Source organism: Lycium ferocissimum, chromosome 5, assembly GCF_029784015.1.
Source record: "Lycium ferocissimum isolate CSIRO_LF1 chromosome 5, AGI_CSIRO_Lferr_CH_V1, whole genome shotgun sequence".
In the NCBI taxonomy this organism is placed as follows: domain Eukaryota; kingdom Viridiplantae; phylum Streptophyta; class Magnoliopsida; order Solanales; family Solanaceae; genus Lycium; species Lycium ferocissimum.
Genome location: NC_081346.1, coordinates 68,761,303 through 68,784,989, shown reverse-complemented (window position 1 = coordinate 68,784,989; position 23,687 = coordinate 68,761,303). Strand labels below are relative to the sequence as shown.

At 37.0% G+C, this 23,687-nt stretch overlaps 2 protein-coding genes across 2 annotated transcripts; both read left to right on the top strand.

Annotated features, from left to right (window-relative positions):
* The first annotated feature begins 16,588 nt into the window (after window positions 1-16,588).
* Window positions 16,589-17,881, top strand: LOC132057977 (F-box/FBD/LRR-repeat protein At1g13570-like). Its single transcript, XM_059450552.1, has one exon. It carries the CDS (start codon window positions 16,589-16,591, stop codon window positions 17,879-17,881), a length of 1,293 nt encoding a protein of 430 aa, XP_059306535.1.
* Window positions 17,882-18,606: 725 nt separating this feature from the next.
* On the top strand, window positions 18,607-22,802 carry LOC132057976 (uncharacterized). Its single transcript, XM_059450551.1, has 6 exons — window positions 18,607-18,696; window positions 20,012-20,404; window positions 20,483-20,563; window positions 20,922-21,483; window positions 21,766-21,897; window positions 22,388-22,802. Exons 1-4 carry the CDS (start codon window positions 18,607-18,609, stop codon window positions 21,048-21,050), a joined length of 693 nt encoding a protein of 230 aa, XP_059306534.1. The 3' UTR covers window positions 21,051-21,483; window positions 21,766-21,897; window positions 22,388-22,802.
* The last annotated feature ends 885 nt before the right edge of the window (window positions 22,803-23,687 follow it).

Sequence of the window (23,687 nt, the reverse complement as noted above, 5' to 3'; positions counted from 1 at the left end):
GTCGCTTTAGTTTAAGCTTAAGTATACTTCTAACAATCCAATCCTCGTACGAACCCTTTTGTATGTAGAATTGTGAACCGCGAAGGAGAGCTATTAGTCGACATCGTTAAAGGGATATAAAGGTATGTAAGGCTTCCCCCTTTCTTTCAAAGGCATGACTCTTGTTTCATAATTTCTCCCCTACACTTCCATGGCCTTCTTACATCTCTAAAGATGAAAGTCAAAGAACTTCGAGAACTTCTTATTAGACACGTTCCATGACGATAAGGACGACAATGATGACTTCATGGTACCGATATTTCCATGCTTATGATTTCGTTGATACTATTCTTCATTGTTGTCTCGGCTCATAATATTAGTTCTTTCAAGGTGAGACTTAGCGGTGAGGATGATGCCATAATGTAATCGAAGGTTCACGACCTTACGTCACTCCGATAAAGCGTATTTTTATTTGGGCTCCCATGCATGCTACTTATATTATATATGTATATGATATGTATATGTATATAGGGGACATGGGGAAAGGTGAGGTGTTATAGACGCATGACCACCTGATCAGCTGGTATTTGATGACATCATCCCGGATGCGGGATGCCCAGACGCGGGATATATATGGGTAATGGATCGGGCCGTTCGTTCCACGGAAATATATTGATATATGATGATATATGGATCGGGCTGCACGTTCCGCAGCAATACATGATATGATGATATTTACTTTATAAGCTTGCATGCATGACTCTGCCTTAAGAGGCAAGTAGTCACTGGTTATCTTCTTATATTTTATTTTCCTGTTTCCTTAATATGTTATAATGCATGCTTTACATACTCAGTAAATTACTCGTACTGACGTCCTTTTCCTTGGACGTTGTGTTCATGCCCACGGTGAACGGAGACGACCCAGCTTCCTAGGAGTCAGATCAGCTTGCACAGGAGCACTTCCATATTCCGGAGGTGCAGCTCTGATATATTCTTTTGTACATACTTGGATATGGCGGGGTATTGTCCCGTCTTCATGACTTCAGTACTTTAGTTACAGGCTCGCAGGTGCTCGTATATGGGTAGCAGATGTTATGTGACCCTCGATGTATATTTTGTATATTTTCTTTTTTTTTGTTTTATTGCCGCGAGGGCTTATGTATATAAAGGTAACTATGTTTCCAATGAAAATGGTTTTCCTTTGATTATAAATATGAGAATAATGAATGAAAGTAGGATGAGTAATAGAACGAGTGGTGCTTGGTGATCAGCTCCGGGTACCCGCCATGGCCCCTAGTCATGTCGTGACATCGACGTCCTAGTTCGCTGCACCTACAAGAGGTAAAATCTAATGCTATTCTGACTTATTGTTTTGTTAAAATTCTGTTAGCATAGAAAAATCATGTTTCAATGGCTTGTAGTTACCATTCGTGAATTTAACTCTGTGTTATTAGTTACTGTTGTTATGAATCTCCTAAAGGTTATTGTTTGATTGATATAGAGACCATATTCTTATTAAAGTCTAATCATCATTGTTTATACTAGAATTCATATTTCAGGTATTCTTTAATAATAGGAAGATTTGTTGCAGATTTCGATAGTGTAATGTAATGCAGAAGTCAGTCTTTACGTTTTACTTGAGACGTTGAAGTCTTTACCTTTCAAGACAGATTGTTTATGTTAATTACCTCCATGAGTTGGAGGGATATGTATCAAAATATCTTAAATATGTGATTTTCTTTCAATCTTTAAAAACATGATTTAAAGTTCTATACCTGTCATGTTAGATCAACTCTAAGTGTTAGATATGCTATTTAGCTTCAGTACCGTTAAAAGCTTAAAGTAATAAACTTGCGTGTATGTCTTCTGCATGATATATGTTCATCTTCCATGCATAATGTCATTTAGAAAAGGTGTCTTTAGGGTCTCATTGTAATTTGTTGAAACATGATTTCTGAGTATGTTTGAATGGAAATGGATGTTCTCTGCTTTGAATAGATTACTACTTGTAAGTATTTTTTTATTTGCAAAGTGTTAAATCATTTGTACTTCAAAGTATAAAGTATCATTCTCTGTTCAAGTTCTTTATTTTTAGTAAACATGTTTAAAATTACCCCCTTTATTAAGAAAAGAAAGATGTTTGTGAAAAGTCGCACTTACTAAAAATCTAACTCTACCATAACTTCTTTCATTAAAATATGGGCTTGAGACTTTTTCTGAATGTATGAGCCATGAGTTGTTATATTTTTCACTCCTTAGTGTATGTTTACATCTCTGTATGTGATAAGATTTAGATTTTCAACTTCTAACCTACTCTTTTCCTTTTTTTTCTTTGTTTACATGAATATCGAAGCCGAAGAATCCGCTTCGAGACTCGACGTAGCTGCTGGAACTAGAACATGCATCCTCCTCGTCATTCGTCCTCCCGTATCTCTCTCTCTCTCTCTCTCTCTCTCTCTCTCTCTCTCTCTCTCTCTCTCTCTCTCTCTCTCTCTCTCTCTCTCAATAGAAAAACAAAAGAGAGGGACGAAGCGAACAGCGGACATCCCGTTAACATTTTGTTTTCATTCCTCTAATTCTCATACACTGTTTATGTGGTTTTCCTGGTTTGTTTGGATGATTGTTTGGCCATGGTTTTAAATCTTGTAGTGAGATTATTTTACCCAGAACTTCCCCTTAAAATATTAGCCTCAAGTACTTAACTTTAGGAAGCAGTAATCAAGATGTTTTAATCATAAATACTACCTGTTAGTTAAGCAAGTAGTTTTAGTAAAGGAATGATTTTATTTCGAGTAAGCTTCAATTTCAAATCGGCAAAAATGATTTGTTTTTACCCAAAGTTGCCTTACTCCATTTTTTCTTGAAAAGAAAGGCCAAATATCTTATCCATGCTTTGTCAAACTTTTTGAAGGCTCAAGTCCCTTTTTTAGCTCTAAACTTGAAACTAACTGTGTTAGAAATTTTGTTTACACATGAGTCTATTTTTCTTAAACAAGTTCAACGTCATTTATACTTATTAACATGGCTTTTCTTAAACAAGTTCAACATCATTTATACTTATTAACATGGCTAGTTTCGTGTTTTGTCATATAGAGATTTTCAAGACACTTGTTTTTTTTATATTAATTAAGTCTGGTCGGTTAACCATTTTTAATGGATCTTAAAGGATGCTTAATACCTTCCCTTTGGATTAATTGAACCCTTACCTAGAATCTTTTGGTTTCGTAGACTTTAAAACGGAGTTAACTTTAGACAATAACTTTAATAAACTTTAGGTGTCCTAATTCACCATAAATAATTAGGTGGCGACTCTTTAATTTTAGTTATCCTTGGAATTACCGGAATGTTGTAAACCATTTTGACTTCGGTCAATTTTAGCTTAGAACGTTTAGCTTGTAACCTTCCCATTTATGTTACGAACTACGCTGACTTGATTCCCGTGGTGGGATATGTAGGCAGCCCACATACGGTTCGGCTGCATTATAGCAGAAAATCCAAAAAAAAATCCTTATTATTTTTATGTAACGGAACTACGCTGACCTGATTCCCTTGGTGGGATACGTAGGCAATCCACATCGGGTTCGGTCCCTTTATTAGAAAATTTTCAAACCATTTTTATGTACCTTACGAACTACGTTCTGACCTGATTCTCTTGGCAGGATACGTAGGCAACCTATATAAGGTTCGGTCACACCACAATACAAGTTTAGTGTACCCTCTCGAAGTCAAAATTGGGGCAGATTTTGAAAGATATAGAGAAGAGAATGGTTGGACATCGACAAGATTAAGGCTACCAGACAGGAAGTATAATAGACAAATGACTTTTCAATTGTTTTGGAAGTGTCACAATCTAAAAGTTGGCAGAAATTTTTACAACTTATATACATAAATGTACATATATATCTTTCCTTATATACAAATACTTACATATATATATCTTTCAAATGAAACACTTTCTTTCAATTGTTTTCACTACTATTCATCTACCGAGGCTTGAACGGAGATCACAAGATCCAAACAAACAAGACGAATGGAGCGCCAACAACGTCAAGCTTCGAGTCAACACGAATCAACTTACCCTCCCAAACTAAGAATTTTTCTTTGAGTGCAGGAATAAAAGACCACGAGATCAACAGTCAAGTCTATCAATCATGGCCGAAAAGTTGTCGAGATTGAAGGCGAATTAAATTAGGATTACACGTCGAAAATCGAAGTCGTCATTAATTTGGCTTGTCACGATCTCATCAACATCATTAGCCAAACGGTTACGCTATCACTTTACTCTATACTTTACCAATTACTTTATCATTCACTTTACTACTTTAACCACTTTGCCACGAACTTTACTAAAAATAGGAATCAACATTAAGTCCCCGAAGACAACCGGAGACGTCATTTGGCTATACAGCCTCATGTGCATAAGCCAAATGGCTACACTCTTATCATTCACTTTACCTACTTTAACGACTTTACCCTGAACTTTACAGGAATCATCATCAAGTCCCCGAAGACAACCGGAGACGTCATTTGGCTATACAGCCTCATCTGCATAAGCCAAACGGCTACACTCTTACTTTACTCTATACTTTATCATTGACTTTACCAACTTTAAAACTTTAACGACTTTACCTCGAATTTTACAGACATTATTTACCATCGAGTCCCCGGAAACAACAGGAGACATTATTCATCATTCAAGTCCCTGAAGACAACCAGAGACAACATTTGGCCGCACGGCCTCATCATCTCATAAGCCACACGGCTTAGAGTCCTATTTCTCACACTCATATTCATTATCATTTTTTACACGGTCTATGCATTTTATACTTTTAACTTTATGCCTGACTTTATTGATGATTTTAACGTGAATTTCAAATAACTTTTCTTGAGACATTACAACACACCATTCACCGAGGAAACTGCATCAAGATTATGAATATATTATTTTAAACTCGTCACAACTTCATTTTCATAGCCATAAGGCCTCACATTTATCAATTTATATACTACTTTTACCTTTTACTGTATGAACTTCATTTGCTTATTTACTTTAAGTTTTGACAGGAAATACAATCTACACGAGATGTAACACAATGTAGAACTCTCTCTTATACAGTGAACTGGGGCAAATTTGCTAAAGAGAAATATCAAACTCACAAGCAATGGTCACAGATCTACTCTCGAACTCAACTCCACCTATGTCCACAAATAAGTGATACGCAGGAGTATCTAAATTTCTTTCATATCCACCACTAAAGCTCTATTCAATCAACTCTTTCATAATCCAACCCCTTTCTATATCTTAGTGTCCCTGTAACTCGACACTGGCAATTTTTGAGAATTCGTATCATGTCTAATAGAGTCCTACTTATGGGTGTGTTATGCAACACATCTATAATTAGGAGGCTATAAGCATACGTACCGTTCTCGAACATTGTTGTCATCTGTCTTTACTCCTCTGAGTATACAAATCACAACTCATCCAATATCTTTTCAAAATCGTTAACTCTCTCAATACTTCATCAATTTTCACTTCACAATGCTTCAGTCTCACCATAATTCGACACTGGGGCAAAAAGCAGTGTTGATATCAACCGCTTCTCTCGAACTACATATGGCCGGATTCTCATGGAACCCGAGATATGTAGGCAACTCGAAATCGGGGTTCGGTCATAATTTTTCTAACATCTCTTCTGACCCCATATTTCCAGCATTCTTTCTATTTCATACTTTTTCCAACATCTCTTGTACCCCATAATTTTCCAGCATCCCTTTCATTCCGTAATTTTTCCAACATCCCTTCTACCCCATAATTTTTCAACATTCCTTCCATTCCATAATTTTTTTCAAACATCCCATCTACCCCCATAATATTTTCCACCATTTCTTCTAACCCATATTTTCTCAAGTTCTTCCAAGTTCATTTGCCGGTCGGGAACAAAATTGGCTACTACATCAATTTTTTTGCCCGAAAACTCTTACATTTTCTTCGGACGAAGAGGGGCAAGCTGTTGACAGCCATTTTTGTCCCTCCTTTATTCCAATTCATTTTCTCGAGCTTCTAATTACTAACCAACTAAATATCTTATTTTCACCCTTACTATATTATTATTGTTCAGTATTGTTACTTTATTAACACCTCGTACATTGTACTTATTTATTACATATTAATCATAAAATTAACCTAGATAATATCTTTACTTTACTATTTCATTACCTATATATTTATGATTTCTCTATTATTAGCAAATTTATAACATTAAATTATAGTTTATTGCTAATTACTACTAACTGCATGATTATTCCATATATTTTCCAAGTTATTGATAATAAGAAGCTCAAAGAAATGCAAGGAAAAAGGAGTTTAAGTCCTAAAATAGGCCTCCATATCTTAGCCATTACAGGACCACTCAACAGACCATACTTTAGCTTAAAATTCTGTCCGGATCAGCCTAATTTCGAGCCCACTAGGTGAAGCCCATTCATCTTTTCCTCCAGCCTAACCAATGCATACACATTTTAATTTTTCCTAAACCTAATCTCAAAAAAAAAAAAAAAAAAAAACAGCCACACACTTCTTCCTTCCCTTTTTGAACAAAGTTCCAAGCTCTTTCTCAACCATGGCAGACTTTGCCATGCCATTTTCATACAAGTTCCTCCTCTCTCTTTATCCCAATATTCACAAACTTCTCTCCCTCCTATCTTTGACAATTGAGTCAGCGTAAGAGGACAAGCTATTTTTTCTCTGGTATGAAGAATCCACAAATAATTTTGCTCAAAATTCAGACGGTTAATTTCATTTTCCCGCTCAAGAGTTAAATCCTAAAAAGCCCTAGCTTCCTGCTATAAATACTCCTCTTTGGAGTCCCAAAAAGGGGATGAACTCAGCCGCCTCTATATCATTATAACTCTACTGGTCATATAGATCCTTGCGCTCTATTTACTTACAGTTTCTCACTCGATTTATCCCACAACAAATACGAAAACTGTAGTTCGCTAGAACCCTCAACCTTTTCATTCGAACTTATTTGGCTCAAGGTTCGGATCTGTTCATAACAAGAGAGTAGATTCGAGGCCTCGACATCTTAGTTTCTTTGCACCCACAAGAGGTAAAATCTGATGCTATTCTGACTTATTGTTTTGTTAAAATTCTGTTAGCATAGAAAAATCATGTTTCAATGGCTTGTAGTTACCATTCGTGATTTAACTCTGTGTTATTAGTTACTGTTGTTATGAATCTCCTAAAGGTTATTGTTTGATTGATATAGAGACCATATTCTTATTAAAGTCTAATCATCATTGTTTATACTAGAATTCGTATTTCAGGTATTCTTTAATAATAGGAAGATTTGTTGCTTGATTTCGATAGTGTAATGTAATGCGAAGTCGGTCTTTACGTTTTACTTGAGACGTTGAAGTCTTTACCTTTCGAGACAGATTGTTTATGTTAACTACCTCCATGAGTTGGAGAGATATGTATCAAAATATCTTAAATATGTGATTTTCTTTCAATCTTCAAAAACATGATTTAAAGTTCTGTACCTGTCGTGTTAGATCAACTCTAAGTGTTAGATATGCTATTTAGTTTCAGTACCGTTAAAAGCTTAAAGTAATAAACCTGCACGTATGTCTTATGCATGATATATGTTCATCTTCCTTGCTTAATGTCATTTAGAAAAGGTGTCTTTAGGGTCTCATTGTAATTTCTTTGAAACATGATTTCCGAGTATGTTTGAATAGAAATGGATGTTCTCTGCTTTGAATAGATTACTACTTCAAGGCATTTTTTATTTGCAAAGTGTTAAATCATTTGTACTTCAAAGTATAAAGTATCATTCTCTGTTCAAGTTTTTTATTTTTAGTAAACATGTTTAAAATTATCCCCTTTATTAAGAAAAGAAATATGTTTGTGAAAGGTACTGCCTTACTAAAAATCTAACTCGACCATAACTTCTTTCATTAAAATATGGGCTTGAGACTTTTTCTGAATGTATGAGCCATGAGTTGTTATATTTTTCACTCCTTAGTGTATGTTTACATCTTTGTATGTGATAAGATTTAGATTTCCGACTCTAACCTTCTCTTTTCCCTTCTTTTCTTTGTTTACATGAATATCAGAGCCGAAGAGCGCGCTCCGAGACTCGACGTAGCTCTTTGGAACTAGAACATCTCATCTCCTCTCTCGTCTATTCGTCTCTCTCTCTCTCTCTCTCTCTCTCTCAACAGAAAAACAAAAGAGAGGGACGAAGTGAACAACGAACATCCCGTTAACATTTTGTTTTTATTCCTTTGATTCTCATACACTATTTATGTGGTTTTTCTAGTTTGTTTGGATGATTGTTGACCATGGTTTTAAATCTTGTAGTGAGATTATTTTACCCAGAACTTCCCCTTATGATATTAGCCTCAAGCGTTTAACTTTAGGAAGCGGTAATCAAGATGTTTTAATCATAAATATTACCCGTTAGTTCAGCAAGTACTTTAGTAAAGGAATGATTTTATTTCGAGTAAGCTCCAATTTCAAATAGGTAAAAAAATGATTTGTTTTTACCAAAGCTGCCTTACTCCATTTTTTCTTGAAAAGAAAGGCCAAATATGTTATCCATGCTTTGTCAAACTTTTTGAAGGTTCAAGTCCTTTTTTAAGCCGTAAACTTGGAACTTGTTGTGTTAGGAATTTTGTTTACACATGAGTCTATTTTTCTTAAACAAGTTCAACGTCATTCATACTTATTAACATGGCTTTTCTTCAACAAGTTCAACGTCATTTATACTTATTAACATGGCTAGTTTCGTGTTTTGTCATTTAGAGATTTTCAAGACACTTGTTGTTTTTTTTTTTTTTAATTAATTAAGTCCGGTCGGTTAACCATTTTTAATGGATCTTAAAGGATGCTTAATACCTTCCCTTTGGATTAATTGAACCCTTACCTAGAATCTTTTGGTTTCGTAGACTTTAAAATGGAGTTAACTTTAGACAATAACTTTAACAAACTTTAGGTGTCCTAATTCACCATAAATAATTAGGTGGCGACTCTTTAATTTTAGTTATCCCCGGAATTACCGGAATGTTGTAAACCATTTTGACTTCGGTTAAAATGGGGTATAACAACGGACATCGATACCTTGTGCTACACGAGAAAATGCTTACTAGACCGGCCGAACTAAAGAAGGGACAAGGTACCAGATTCTCAAAAACATCATTAGCCCCCTTAAGGCCGCTCACCCAATCAAGAAAAGGGGACTTGAAGCGCGCAACACAGATAAACTCAATATGGCTGGAAAGGCGGGACCTCAAGCCGCTGTAGCGACTCGAGACTGCGGGCATGAGGGCTGAAATAATTTACAGGTCGCTGCAACAGATGGAATTTCCGTCGTAGCGGTACTGCTGCGACGGTTGGATTGCCGCTGCAGTGGAACTTGCTCAGGCAGATTAAAAACGGGGAGGGTGATTCATTTCACCTTCCCACTTTAGATTCTCTCCCTTAGTTGTTTTCCCCTCCCCACTCCCCACTATTTTCTCCCCCCATTCAACTCTCTAGTCTCTTACACATCCCCCTTTGTCCCATTTTAAACCCCACACCCCTCATTCACCATCTACATTCCCAAACACAACAAAAGAAGGCAAAACATTGGTGCAACAGCAAGGGTAAGATCTTTGGGCACTACTTGCAAATCCTCGACCAGTTTAAGGTATGTGACACATCCTATCACTCTAAGAAATTAATTAAAGCCCTTATTCCGAAATTTTCCCATGTCTAAGATGTTGGATATTGCAAGAATTTTGGGATCTTTGAGACAAGGGTTTTTGACTCCTTGGGGAAGGGAGAATCCGAATTGTAGCTTGTTATGCAATGTTGACAAAGTCTTAGCATCGTTTATTGCTTAAGATTTGCTTGAAATTGAGGTTAAAACCTTGTGGGGGTGGTGGGTACAATTGGTGGAAAGGTTTTGATACTTGCTTGAAATTTGTGTCCTATTTGTTGTTGAAATGAGGTTCTATGGGGGTGTAAACAACATGCATATTAACTTATTACCACATACATCTATGTCGAAATCTGTTGAAATTTGCCCAAAGTTTTGAGAACCATTTTTTGAAAAAACCAGGGTTTTAGCTGAAGAAGACGGGTTCGCTGCAGCGGAAACTTTTTTGTGGGCTCGGACCAGCCGTAGTGCCTAAACGAGCATTGCCGCGAAAGTGAGGGAATTGGGTGTCTCGTGGTAGTGAAAGCAACTCGTCGTAGCGGGCTCGCTATGGCGAAAATGGGTACCGCTGCAGCGGATATTGTCCGCCCTAATAGCTACCCTTTTCACTATCGCGACCTTCCTACTAAGATTACCCAACCGTTTCAGCGAAAGTTGCATAGAGGCAGAAGTAATATGCAAATAAGTTCACACCTAGGTTGATTTTTGGTTGGTTTTCCTTGGTCTGTAAATATCTTATAGCTGACTAGACTTGATGTGATATTAAACTAACGTCATCTCTTTTTATAGGTACCCATTTTCGTTATATCATGGCCCAGAACCAAGGATCTCTCGGTTATGAAAACACAATGCAAACAGCGTTACTTGGAGCAAAAAACCAAGGTGATATTGCTCGAGAGAGGGTTTAACATAGATCAGGTGGATGAATTTTCCTCGAAATTCTATACCCGCCTATAAGCTATTAGGTGGAGCAAGTTGGTTGAGGATTACAGCAAATTCAATGCGCCTTTTGTATTAGGGAGTTTTATGCTATGCTTCCCACTATGGATTGGTCCTCTCCGGACCTGGAGATTCAGACTCTAGGCATTAAGGTGAAGATTGGGACTGAGGTGATAAATAAAATCTATGGGTTGGAAAATCACCCGGATGATGAGATGAATACCAAAGATTGTGATGGCAATGGTCCTTTATTGGTGTCTATGCTAGTGTCGGAGGCGAAGAGGGGTAAGATTACTTGGGTCCACAGTCGGATCGGGATTAAGAGCTGTTACTTTTTTCCTGATGACCCAAGGTTGCTGAATATTACTTCCCAGAGGATTTGCCCTTCGGGTAACACTACTGATGATACTTACCCTTGGGCCCTCATAGTCGTTTGTGTGTTGGATGGGGTACCGGTGAACGTGGTAGGCAAGTGATCCTGGAATGGAAGAGTTTCTTGAGCAAAGGTGGTCCGAGTTTGATGTTCTCCTCTCTCATTACCTTATTGTTCACAAGGGTTGGGGTGCCTAAGGAGCCCGCTGACGGCATGGTTAATTCCGACATTGACTTTGATCTGTTCGGGGTAAAGGGTTTTAGGGCTAAAGCAAGAAGAGAAAGATTAACACGGATGATGCAGTGAGGGTCAAGATGAGGGGGAGGGATGAGGCCGGCACTTCGCAGTCCCAGGGTCCTTTTGAGCGGATAGAGATCGAGATGGCACTAATGAAGAGCGTGATGATAGGGTTAGCACGGCCTTCCATGGAGGCCAGTTCGTCTAGTGCTGCTGCTAGTGATGGTTATTTCACCTTGAACGAGGTGAGGAAGTATATGGAGACACAGACACAGATGCAGGATTCCGTGGACACCTTGCAGAGCGTCTACATGTCTATGGCTCAGGCCCATGGGGACCTCCGGGAGGAATTTGATAAGGAGAATAAGAAGAACAGGTCTAGGGAGCTATTCGCCAGGAGGTGGAAAGGCATCAAAAGCCTGTTAAAGACTGTGAACCCAAAGATGAAGCTTCTCAAGGTGACCAAGGGTGACACCCAGCAGTTCTCCTTTTTTAGCAGGTCTGGGCTTGACAGTGACACTTCCAGCAGTTCGAGGGACGGGGCAGGTGAGGCGACGAGCAAGGCAATGCCATAGGGTTTCCGCCCTTAATCATGGTTTTCTTTGCCCTTGTAGGGCCTTCATTTCAAACAATGGTTTTCATTTATTTTGGTTCATTTGGTTGGCATATTTGAACAATTTGCTTTTTTGGCATGTTTTAACAATTTGCTTTTTCTTTTGGTGATTTCCGTACTTTGGTTTGGATGTTTTGTTGACACTTAAATGACTTTTGCCCTCGTTGGGCTAGGTGTTTTTATGGAATTACTGGTTTTCTTGGGTTTTTTCTGAATTGCACAGGCTGAGAAAAAATTTCAGGAAGGACTCTGGTTACCAGACGTGTAACCGCTGCAGCGGATATTTTTCCGCTGTAGAGGATGCGTTATGGCGAAGGAAGGCTCCGCGATCGCTGAGTAAAGGAACATCGAGGGTCCGGCGCGCGGCGATCCTGCTACGGCGGTGTGTGCCGCGGCGAAAGTAGTGAACGATGAGGCATTTTCTGATGCCAACCAGAATTGCACAACACGGAGAACTTATTGGTTTACTCGTCACATACACACATGAATCACATATCCTCAACAGGACGCTACCGGTAGATACTAATTGAAAGCGTCCAGATACCAATTGGACTCAACTATGAGATTGAGTGACTGAGATAGCACGATAGGAAAGAAAGAAGGGAAGATTTCCTAGATGCCCCATAGCTCTCGTGGTTGGGTACGGACGTCATCGTACCATTCCACGAGACTCTACTAGACATTGCTCTTTTACTTGTGAGACCGGTAACCTAGGCTCTGATACCACCTGGTAGGCGAACCCTTACCAACCAACCCATTAACAAAATCATTTGTAAAGTAAATATAACAAGTGATATTGAATAATAAGCGGAAGGACACAATGACTCTCTCTTTATTATTTCAGAGAATTACACTTTCTCAAGACCTAGTCTAGACATGTATAAGAGCTTCTACAATGCATGGGATATAACTCAAAATAAAATGACACAACTTCTGCTTTGGAGTGAGATACACAGAAGCTGTAGGTAGATGTCCGCCACTTTAGTTAACAAAACCGCCAAGCAATAACCTAAAACACATAGGCACTCCGAAAGGAATGTAGCAAGAGTAGTATCAGTACAACACATGTACTGGTAAGCATCATAGGTCAACTAAGATTAGTTCACGCAATACAATATAGAATCAAGCAAGATAAACAGATAAGTACAATCGTAACACCTCTGTAACTTCTACCCATAAATAACAAATCTGACATAATCATACCCGAATCTCTCTACCACTATCACATCCATGTATCCATGGGAAATAAAGACTCACAGGAAACAATCAGTTTTTAGCTCAAGGGGGACTCTTAAACCACCTAACCCTCAATGATAAATAAATCAGAACAACAAACCTTTATGTCAACCCATTCAAATTGAAGTCACTAAACCTTAACCTTCCTCCAACGACCTGACAGACTCATAATTTGGAAAGTAGACACCACAGTACCACAACCTATAACAGACATCAGTCAATAATCACTTATCAAATACAATTAAGAATCAGTAAAAGCTATGCAACCAACGATAATGCAACGAACGATAGTATCTCCACCATACCTTTCCAACCTTAACCATTCTAAGTGGGATAATTTCAACATAAATTTCCTTCATTTATCAACAGAACCATGAAATTACACATAAACAGAGCAGTTCGACCATAACGGGCAATCAAAGTAGGAAATCACCAGAAGGAGTCATGATTCAGTGTAATGCAGCCAAGATAAGTATAACCACCGTCACAAAATTATAAGTAAGTAAAGTGTAAAGCAACCCAAGTTAGTATCACATCCGTACACACTTGCTAATGCTATTGTTTGCCTAAATAGTTATGACCTACAGGGAACCCATGGTGTCCATGTACTACTCGCTCCAGAACTAACCTCGGATCACAAGCCCAAAACTAGCCACATCCTCACCCTTTTCAAATGTGCCTTTTATATGTATTCTTTTTCTCATCACAATATGTATCTCAGCATCTTTCCCGTTCAACAAGCAATATGGGATATGATCAGCTAGGGGTGGGCGTTCAGTTTTTCGGTTCGGTTTTTTGGTTTCGGTTTTTTGAAAGTGGACACCGAACACCGCACCGAATTAGTTCGGTTCGGTTCGATTTTTTGAAGTTCGGTTCGGTTCGGTTTCGATTTTTTAATTCGGTTTTTTTAGCAATTACAAATCTCTCCATTTATTTCCATTTTTCCTTCTTGATTGCTTGATTACGGAGGTTTACGCTAGACTAAATGTTTGAAGGTTTGATGACTTTAGAATCCAACCATAGTGATCATCCACACATACAAGATAATATCTTCTATATACAAAATATAATGTATTATACAACGTATAATAAAATCATACGAGGTATATAAAATTTTATATAGTGTATAATCAAATTATGTGAGTTATATCTAATTTATTATAATAGGTGAAATAAATTATATGAATATTATTCTATGTATAACATTTTTATTATACTATATATAATAAAAATCAACACTCAAATTATTAGTATACTTGTATTCAATATCTTGTAGTGTTAAATGAAAACTGAGATTTTATTTTTTATGGAACAATGAAAGAAGTTGAGAATAAGGAGGAAGTAGAGAAGGTAAGAAAAAATTTGGAAAAATCTTGCGAGAATAAGGAGGAAGTATGAAATTGTATAAAAGCAGTTATACTATGAACAACAAATAGGTATTGGAGTTATTCACGTCTGAAGGGTTTCCTTATATATAGCAATTTTATTTACTATAAAACATTTAACTTGTCATGTAATGTTTAATAACATTTAGTTGCTAAGAGTATATAAATGTTATAATATTATTGTCTACTTATGTAAATATTATAATATTATTGTCTACTTATGTTTTTTTTCCCAAAAATAAATTGTATTCATGTAGTAAAAAAAAAAAAAAAAAAAAAACTTCGGTTTAACGAAAACCGAAACCGACGAACACCGAAATTGTTATTAAAAGAAACCGAAAACCGAACCGAAAAACCGAATTAATTCGGTTCGGTCCGGTTTTTCGGTTTTCGGTATTTATGCCCACCCCTATGATCAGTCAATAACATTAATGTCAAGAATTACAAGGCACCACGTCACAAAATCATACCAAGATACAGAGAAATCAACTCCACCAAAGCATGATTGCTTAATGGGAAATAAATTCGAATTCTAATAACTATGCAAACATCACATTTAAAACATCACTTGCTTCTCTCTCATCTCGAAGAAAAGAGAAGAAAAACATACGTAGTAGTGCTACAGATAATAATACGTATTAACATTTTCTTAATATAATAATAAATGTGCTCCTCTATTTGTATATATATTTTTTAAAGTTGTGTATTTCAACTTTCAAACCCTTCAAGACCCTGTAATATTTAGAAATTTGCCTAATAACCACAAAGTACCATAAAATAAATTGGAAAATTTAAAGTAAATATTTTATAACTCATAAAATAAAAGTATTTAATTATTAATGATTATTTAATAGTTTTTATTAAGATTAAGTTTGTCTGGGAACAACATGCAATCAAGCACGTTTATATAGACTATTTTATAAAATAATTCAAGGATAATATATTTTCTACATAGAGGATCTATTTTTTTTTTAAAACAATTGAGGGTTAAATGTGTTGAATATATCAGAAGGACCAAAATTAGAATTTACCTGGACAAAAAATAATCTGTAAAAATGAGATCTCTTAGCCTCTTAATATTTGAATAAAAGAAAATGACTTTTTTTAGGTCTCTTTTCAAATCTTTTATGTATAAAAAATGAAGATCTCTTATAAAAGAATTATAAAACTAAACAAAAGTCTGTAAAGGATCAAAAATACAATTAAAACAAAAGTAAAAGAAACAAGGGTAAGGTGCAAAGATCAAAATCATAATTTACGTGGACTAAAATACCATTATGGGTATATGCTAAGGTGCAAAGCGGAAAATATTTAGGGTGCAAAGTGCAAAGAAGTGAATTTGTTTTTTTAAGGAAAAACCAGATCTAATTCGGTAATTCCCAATAGAATGAATGTGAAGGGGTTATGTTGTATATATAGTTCAAGAAAAGTGTGTAACATTAATTAAGTGTTGGAGATATATTTGCGTCAAGAATATTCCTATTTGGATTTGGTTTCCTGGTACTGGAGAGGAGTTGCATCCTAGAGATAGACATTGCCTTCCGCCGTTCTCCTCAAGGACTTGATCAAATCATATTTATTTATTCGCTTCATCCGTTACATTCATCAAATCGCAGGTTTTTCGTTTCTTTTCCTTGAAATCATATGAAGATTGCTCTGCAAAGTTGATTTTATCCGTTTCTTATTAGCCATAGAAACCACAAAAAAAAAAAAAAAATTGGGAATTTTTGAAGTTGGAGTTGGAGTTGTGTTTGACCATAGTTTTTGAAAATAATATTTGCTTATTGAACTTGAAGTTTTATTTGAAATTTTTATGGCCAAACACCATAAAGTGAAAAAAGTGAAAAGAAATCCGGAAAAAAGTGTATAATTCTAATAGCAGTATTTTTTTTGAATCTGTGTTGATATAAGTATGTGAGAAACTACTAAAATGTTGAGTCTGAAGTCAGCCTCTGTTGTTTAAGAATTTATTCTAGCTTACGTTGCTTTTACTTAGATTCATTTCATTCTCCGTGGGATTATTGTGTTAGACATGAGTCATATGCAGCACGTTAAAGCATGTTTGTTAAAGCATGTTTATAGTCTGACTTGATTTTTTTCTTTCCAATATTCAGAACTCAAAATGGCGATGATACGTTGTAAGCAACTTGAAGTTGAAGGGGACAAACTTGATAGACTTACCAATCTTCCCATCAATGTGCAACACCGGATTCAAGAAAGCTTGTCTATTGAGGAAGCCGCAAGAATGAGCGTTTTGTCTAGACCCTGGAGACATGTTTGGGCTTCAATGCCCAAGCTTGTATTTTCTCCCCATTTTTGCCGGAGTAAGCCATCAGATACATTAATAAACGTCATTAATACAATTCTCTTGCAGCACCATGGAGCCATTAAGACATTCCACCTGAATATTTCATCAATACCTTCTTCCCAGCATTCAGTTATCGATCAATGGATGCTTTTGTTGTCAAGAAATGGCGTCATGGATCTCACCCTTCAGAATCTAGACAATAAAGCTCCTTATAGATTGTCTTACCCTGTGTACGGTGTGGAACTAGAAAGGTTGAGCCTGTCCAACTGCATTTTCAAGCCGCCATGCAGCTTTAGGGGTTTCCGCAAGCTCAAAAAGCTTTCACTACTCAAAGTCGCCTTGGAAGACGTTGCAACCTCTTTCTTGTGGATGCCAAACCTTGTGTATCTGCTGGTTAGGGGGTGTAGTGGTTTTCCTAATTCGAAAATATATGCTCCAAAACTTTTGCAAATATTTTTCCTTATCTGGCGCACCAAACCCATTGAGTTGGGTCATTTCATGGACTGTCAGAAGCTGAAAACAGTTATACTTGCATCATCAAGAAACAATAAAGATAAAGTGATAAACTTGACCTATCTTCTCAACTGCTGGCCTGAAGTTCTTCATTTTAATCTGGACAGTTACTACCTCAAGTCTTTTGCTACTGAATTAGAGAGGCTCCCCACATGCCTCAATAGCTTGAGGGCTCTCACTTTATTTGAGTTCGATTTTGATGATGATGATCAAATATTTTCTCTTCTAGGAATGCTTAAAAGTTCTCCCAATTTGGAGGACCTTCTATTTCTGTTGAGTTTGAAGAAGAATGGTGGCGTGGAAGTCAATGTAAATCATTTTGAAGGACCAGCTTGCAGGACACTAGGACTCAACAAGCTACAACAATTGAAAATAGATAACTTCCGTGGTTCAAGAACCGAAATGCTCTTTGTAAGGTCTATACTTTCCTCTGCACCTTTACTCCTGAAGACCATCATTAATGAAGACGCAGACAGTGTTCATGAAAGCCAACGCTTGAAGATCTCAAAGGAGTTGATGGGGTTTCCTCGGGCATCTCCTAAATTGGAAATAATATGTGAACAATCAGAAATGGACACGGATGTGCTTTATTGAGATGGCTGGATCCCCCTCTCTAACTCTTTCTTATCATCTAGACTCTTGTCTCTATAAATGACTAGTGTAGAGGATCCTGTATTATTTATCTTGAACTGCATGTTAGCCTTTGATATTTCCTTATCCAGGAAATTTAGTATGTGGTTCTTGTATTCAACTAACATTATTTGATAATAAGCTCCTTTGCTCATCTTTTCTATGCCCAGGAGAGGTAGTTGTGTATACTCTTACTCCCTATTTTAAGTCAAGAATTGGTCGATTTGCTTTTAATTTGAGCAAGATAATCATTTTACTAATTTCAAGAGATGACTGATTCAATGAAGCACAATTCTTAATGCATATATTGTAAAATCATAAAATAAAGGTAAAATTTGGCAAAAGTAATGGTAATTTTTGTGTTAAGTACACTTCATTAACCGATGACGATTGCTATAACAACAATTTAAATCATTCTTCTAATTTAAAGATTATGGTACAAGTTTTCATGATGAGATAAGATGCAGGAGCGGAAGTGGATGCATCTGACTGTATCATTGATCCTTTCTTCCTCTCTAGCAGCGACAACTTCCTCTTGGAATCTCTTCCAATCAGTTTACACAATAGTGGAGCTGATAGATGTTGTGTTTTCTGATGGCAGTTTCTTTGAAGCACACAAGGATGTGGGATTGTGGCCTAGTGGTGATTGAAGTGGGTTGGGTACCCTGAGATCTGAGGTTCAGATCTCAATGGTGGCAAAAACACTAGGTAATTTCTTCCTATTTGTCCAAATTTTGGTGGATAATTTATCCGGTACCTATGCTCGTGGGAGGCAGCTGGTACACCCTTGTTCGAGGTGTGTGCAAGCTGGTTCGAACACCATGGTTGTTAAAAAAATGGTAGTTATTTTGTGGAAGTATGCTGGGTTGTATATTTTTTATAAAAATCCTTTTTTTTTTTTTTTTTTTTTGTGTCTGTGCGATTTGAGTCAATTATTTCATTGATGGATATAGACTATAAAGTAGTGAACCAACAAAGTTTCAGCTTCTTTTACTCTCTGTTGTTGTTTCAAACTTTATTTCGTTGTTAGAAATTGGGCTAGTTTTTCTGCTAGCGTTGCACTTTAATTGGAAACTCAAAAACAATGGGTTCAAATTTTTATATCTCTATTGCTTTCTATATGCTATTGCAATATTGGTCTGGTTGCGCGTGTGATTGCAACTGGTAGAGTTCCTTCCGTGGGCTAAAATGGTAGAGTTTAATTAGTTTCTCTATTCATCTGAACCCATCATTACTGAGCCTCTCTCGTCGTTGATCCCTGTTAGCTACAACAAGTATGCTGTAGTTGATATTTATGCCTACGTTTTACTATCGAGGAATGAGTTAAAAATATGTTTAATTACGCTGTGGCCTAGTGGTTAATGAAGCGGGAGGAGAACCATGAGGTTTCGGTTCAAACCTCAGCAGTGTCAAAAACACTAGGTGATTTCTTCGATCTGTCTAAACCTTGTTGGATAGAGTTACCTAATACCTGTTGTTGGCGGGAGGTAATAGATATCCCGTGGAATTAGTCGAGATGTGCGCAAGTTGGCTCAGACACCACGGTTATCAAAAAAAAAAAAATATATATGTTTTATTACTCCTTTGGTCCTAATTTGTTTGACCCTTGTCTCTTATGGAGACTAAAGAATAATTTTCTATTTTCCTAATTCAATTTTAAACGTTCTGAACCTACCGGTAAGATATAAAAGTTGCACTTTCGCATTGAATGAGGAATAAGTACATTTTTAATACTTAGGTTAAGTTCACTTAGTTTGAATCGGGAAGAGCTAGGGACAAAAGGAGTACTTGTTTTCCCTTTTAAAGTTGATTTGCATTAGCTGCAGAAGATGGGAATTGAGAATGCACAATCTTCTTTTGGTTATGGTGGATTTATAGGCATTGGATTTTTCTTGTGTAGGATGAAAATGTAATTAATTGCATGCGCTAGCCACAATATATAAAACATGTACACTGATCATGTATATTTTATGTTACAATATGTATATTTTACATTTGCTGGTTATTTTTTTTTTATTGGTCCAATTGTAATTATCCCTTAATTAATTTCTTCAATATTTCCTTTGCACCACTACTTTCTCTAAATATTTTGAGGTTTGGAAGTTCATTTATGGTACTGGCATTTCACAGGTCCGTGGATTGAAAAGAAGGAAAGAGGCAGCCGATGAAGAAGCAAAGCTTGCTCTAGCAGACTATGAGTCATCATTGAAGGAGTTAGAAGACAACAACGAGCCAAAAACTCAAGGAACAAATATTTCAACTGGTAGGAGGGTTTTTGGTGCTCAAAAAAAGCAGGCATCTGAACAACCCAAAAAGAAAGTGACATCAGACAATTACTATGGTGACAGTGATAGTGAAGGTGAGATAGATGCCAGAGAAATTGGCATCAGTGCTCGTGAAGAAAATAATTTTTCTGAGAGGGAAGTTCATTTTGATCCCAATGCACTTCGTGAAGAATCTGAGATTGGTCATGATTCTCTGTTTAAGGTAATTCAATCTCATGTTACCCTCTTTTGTCTGTGTTGTTTGAGGTGATTAAAGTTTTGACTTTATCCTGGGATTCAGAGTTTTGACGATATTGCAAGAGACCCCAACTCAAGGACATCGTATGAAGTTTCCATTTTTGCAGCCGACTCGTGGAAAAAGGTTCAGTTTTGTTGTCTCAAAACTCAATTTTCTCACTCCTTTTGGCGTAGTTAGGAGCCGTTTGGCCATGAGAATTATTCACTTTTTTCCGGAATAATTTTTCACATTAATAAATCAGTGTTTGGTTATAAATAACTTGGAGTTGGACTGCAAATTTGGGAAAGTGCTCCAAACCTGTTTTCCAATTCCAACTCTATCTTCATAAATTCCAAATGAAGTGTTCTCTTCTCTCCATTGCAAAGCATAACCAAACACAACTCCATCTTCAACTCCAACTTCATAATTCCAAATAAAGTGAAAATATTTGGAATATATCGCCAAACGCCTACTTAGTCTTATTGGTATATTTGGTGTACAGATGAATGATTCGTTAGTTAAAGGCAAGCAGACAAAATCTGCAAACGCAAAAAGTGCAAGCTCTTCACAGATCACAGAACCTGTTGTGAGTAAGCCTGATGGGGAGATAATTAATCTCTCTATATGCTGAATCCACAATGCAACTTTCCCTGGCCTGTTTGTTACTATGGACTAATAATTCTGGTTGCAGGAAATTGATGAGGATAGTGATGCAGATGGTGGAGGAGAAATGGTTGATGGGATTTTAACTTCTGGGACTAAGTCCAGATACGAAATACCATCTCAAGAAGAACTTATTCTTGCGTGCTTTTGCTGGTGATGATGTTGAAGACGACTTTGAGAGAGAAAAACAAGATGCTTTGAATGAGGAAATTCCAGAGCCTGAGAAGCCCGTTTTACTGCCTGGTTGGGGCCAATGGACCAATATACAAAAGAAGAGAGGTCCGCCTTCTTGGATGCTTGAAGAACATGATAATGCCAAAAAGAAAAGGGAAGAAGCTCTCAAGAAGAGAAAAGATGCAAATCTTAATCATGTTATTATCTCCGAAAAGAGGGATAAGAAGGTTGGTCATAGAGAAATTTCATCCTTAACCTGATTGACGTCAATTTAGATTTTAGATGTTGAGGCTAAACTTAGGCTTTACTGGATAGTGATTGCAGACTTATGTGCATGCGTGATTTTAATTTATTTCCCTTGGCTTTAAATTAGTGAAACTAAAACCAACCGATGCATGTTTACACAACTTTTCTCTTCTTCACATGTACAGAAGAAGGCTATGCTTAGTGTTGCTTTAATGTGTATGACTGTTACCACAATTGACTCAATTTCTAACTTTTCTGTGCAGGCTGAAAAATTACACACGCCGACGTTACCTTATCCCTTTACTTCCCAAGAAGTTTTTGAGCAGAGCATTCGGATGCCCATTGGACCTGACTTCAACCCCGGGACAGCTGTTGGAGCTCTTATTCGCCCAGAGGTCCATCCTCAAGCATACTGTCTAATTTTGTTTTCTCTATCTTTCCATATCCATGTTGTCTCCTGAAAATCCTGTATCTGAACACTCTTCCCTCCCCCCCCCCCTCTCTCTCTCTCCCACACACCCCCCCCCCCCCCCAAAAAAAGAAAACCCTTGAAGATGAAGAACATAAAAATAGAAAAGAGAGAAAGGGGCAAGGCCTGTACCTGAAATTTTACATTAAGGGTGACTCTATTTCTGCTTGTCAAACACAAGAAAATAAGTATTAAATCCCCATATTTTCTAAAAAAAATTATTTCCAAGAAAACATTTCTCTTCATGCCAAGTACACCCTAAAGTTATTCCTTTTCTCAGCCCTTTCTCCCTTTTTTATTTTTTGGTAAAGGTTTTTTTGTTGCGTTTCTCTTTTGGGGGAAGGAGAATTAGGGTTTGGGACTACGATGTGGAGGTGGTTTAGGTGTTTGCTTTGCTAATGTTATAATTCTTACAGGTGGTAAAGAGGAGCGGTATTATCATAAAGCCTATCAAATTCGAGGAGGTAAATCCTCATGAAAGAGTGCAGGACCACAAACGTGGTGGTGTGCAGAAAAAGAAGGGTGGTCAAAATAAGGGTAAAGCCACAAAAAAGAAAACCATGTAGATCAGAAGGTTAACTGATTCGCGAGGTTTGACATTTTAAGGAAGAAATCTTTATGGCGGTTGTGTAGTTTTGAGATTCCTTGGTTGATGATAAATCACTACTTGGGATCTTTCTTGCCATGTTCTTGTTCCGGCTCTACAGTTACGGCCTAGTTTCTGCAGTTTTGGTAGAAGATTTTTTTAGTTGCAGTTGCATGCAATGAAGCCTTAGGAATCATGAAGATGTGAGGCTTTTCTCTCCACACATGCAGCAAAAAGGTTTTTGTAATTCTTTAGCAGATGACTGACATAGGCATATGGCTCGTGTCGTTATAATATATGCTGCGAACTGAGTTCTTGTGAGTGTCCTATGTGAACTGGGCTATTTTTTTATTTGAAAGTATTTAAAGTGTATAATTTTTTCAAGTGAAGCAGGGATGCAAAAGTTTTGCTTCATTTGTTGCAAGTTTAGAGCTTGGCTATGATTTTGTTAATATGATATTGAGTTTTAAATGTTTCACTTCCGAAAACCAATTCCAATGATTCTTTTTTGTTTGTTGGTAAATTAAACATTTTATTACCAAAAGGAGAATTGCAAACCGAATCTGGAACTACCAGACTCAGAAGCTCAGTGTATCAACTAACCTGATCTGCTAACCTCAATCTTACACGGGATAATTATTCAACTCGTTTAACTTTGTATCTAGTTTAGGCCTAGTACTTGGTATGTAAACCACTTGTATCACATTCAACATTCCTAGTTAGATGCTGGAAAATCCTTCTATTCCTTTCCTGCCAAATCTGGTAAATGTAGCTTTGCTAGTGACGTCTTGAGGGTATGTGTGCTTGCTGAGTTGCCTTTGACATTACCAACTATCCAGTCTATCTCACCTTGCCAAACACCTGCTTGTCTATCGGTCCTTTGCCAAGCTAATAGTTTCCTCAATATGTTGCCAGAGACTGACATAGAAGAACAAATGGTTCCTGCTTTCTAGTGAAGATTGACAGAATGTGCACATTCTCGATTAATGTTCATATCCCATTTTGTGAGCCTATCTTTAGTATATGGACAGTCTGTCCATGATATCCAGCCTCAAGACAAATAACCATTTTGCTGCCCCATAGCTGTTACATATTAGTCTCCTCCAGGTATTTTTGATGGAAAATAGTTC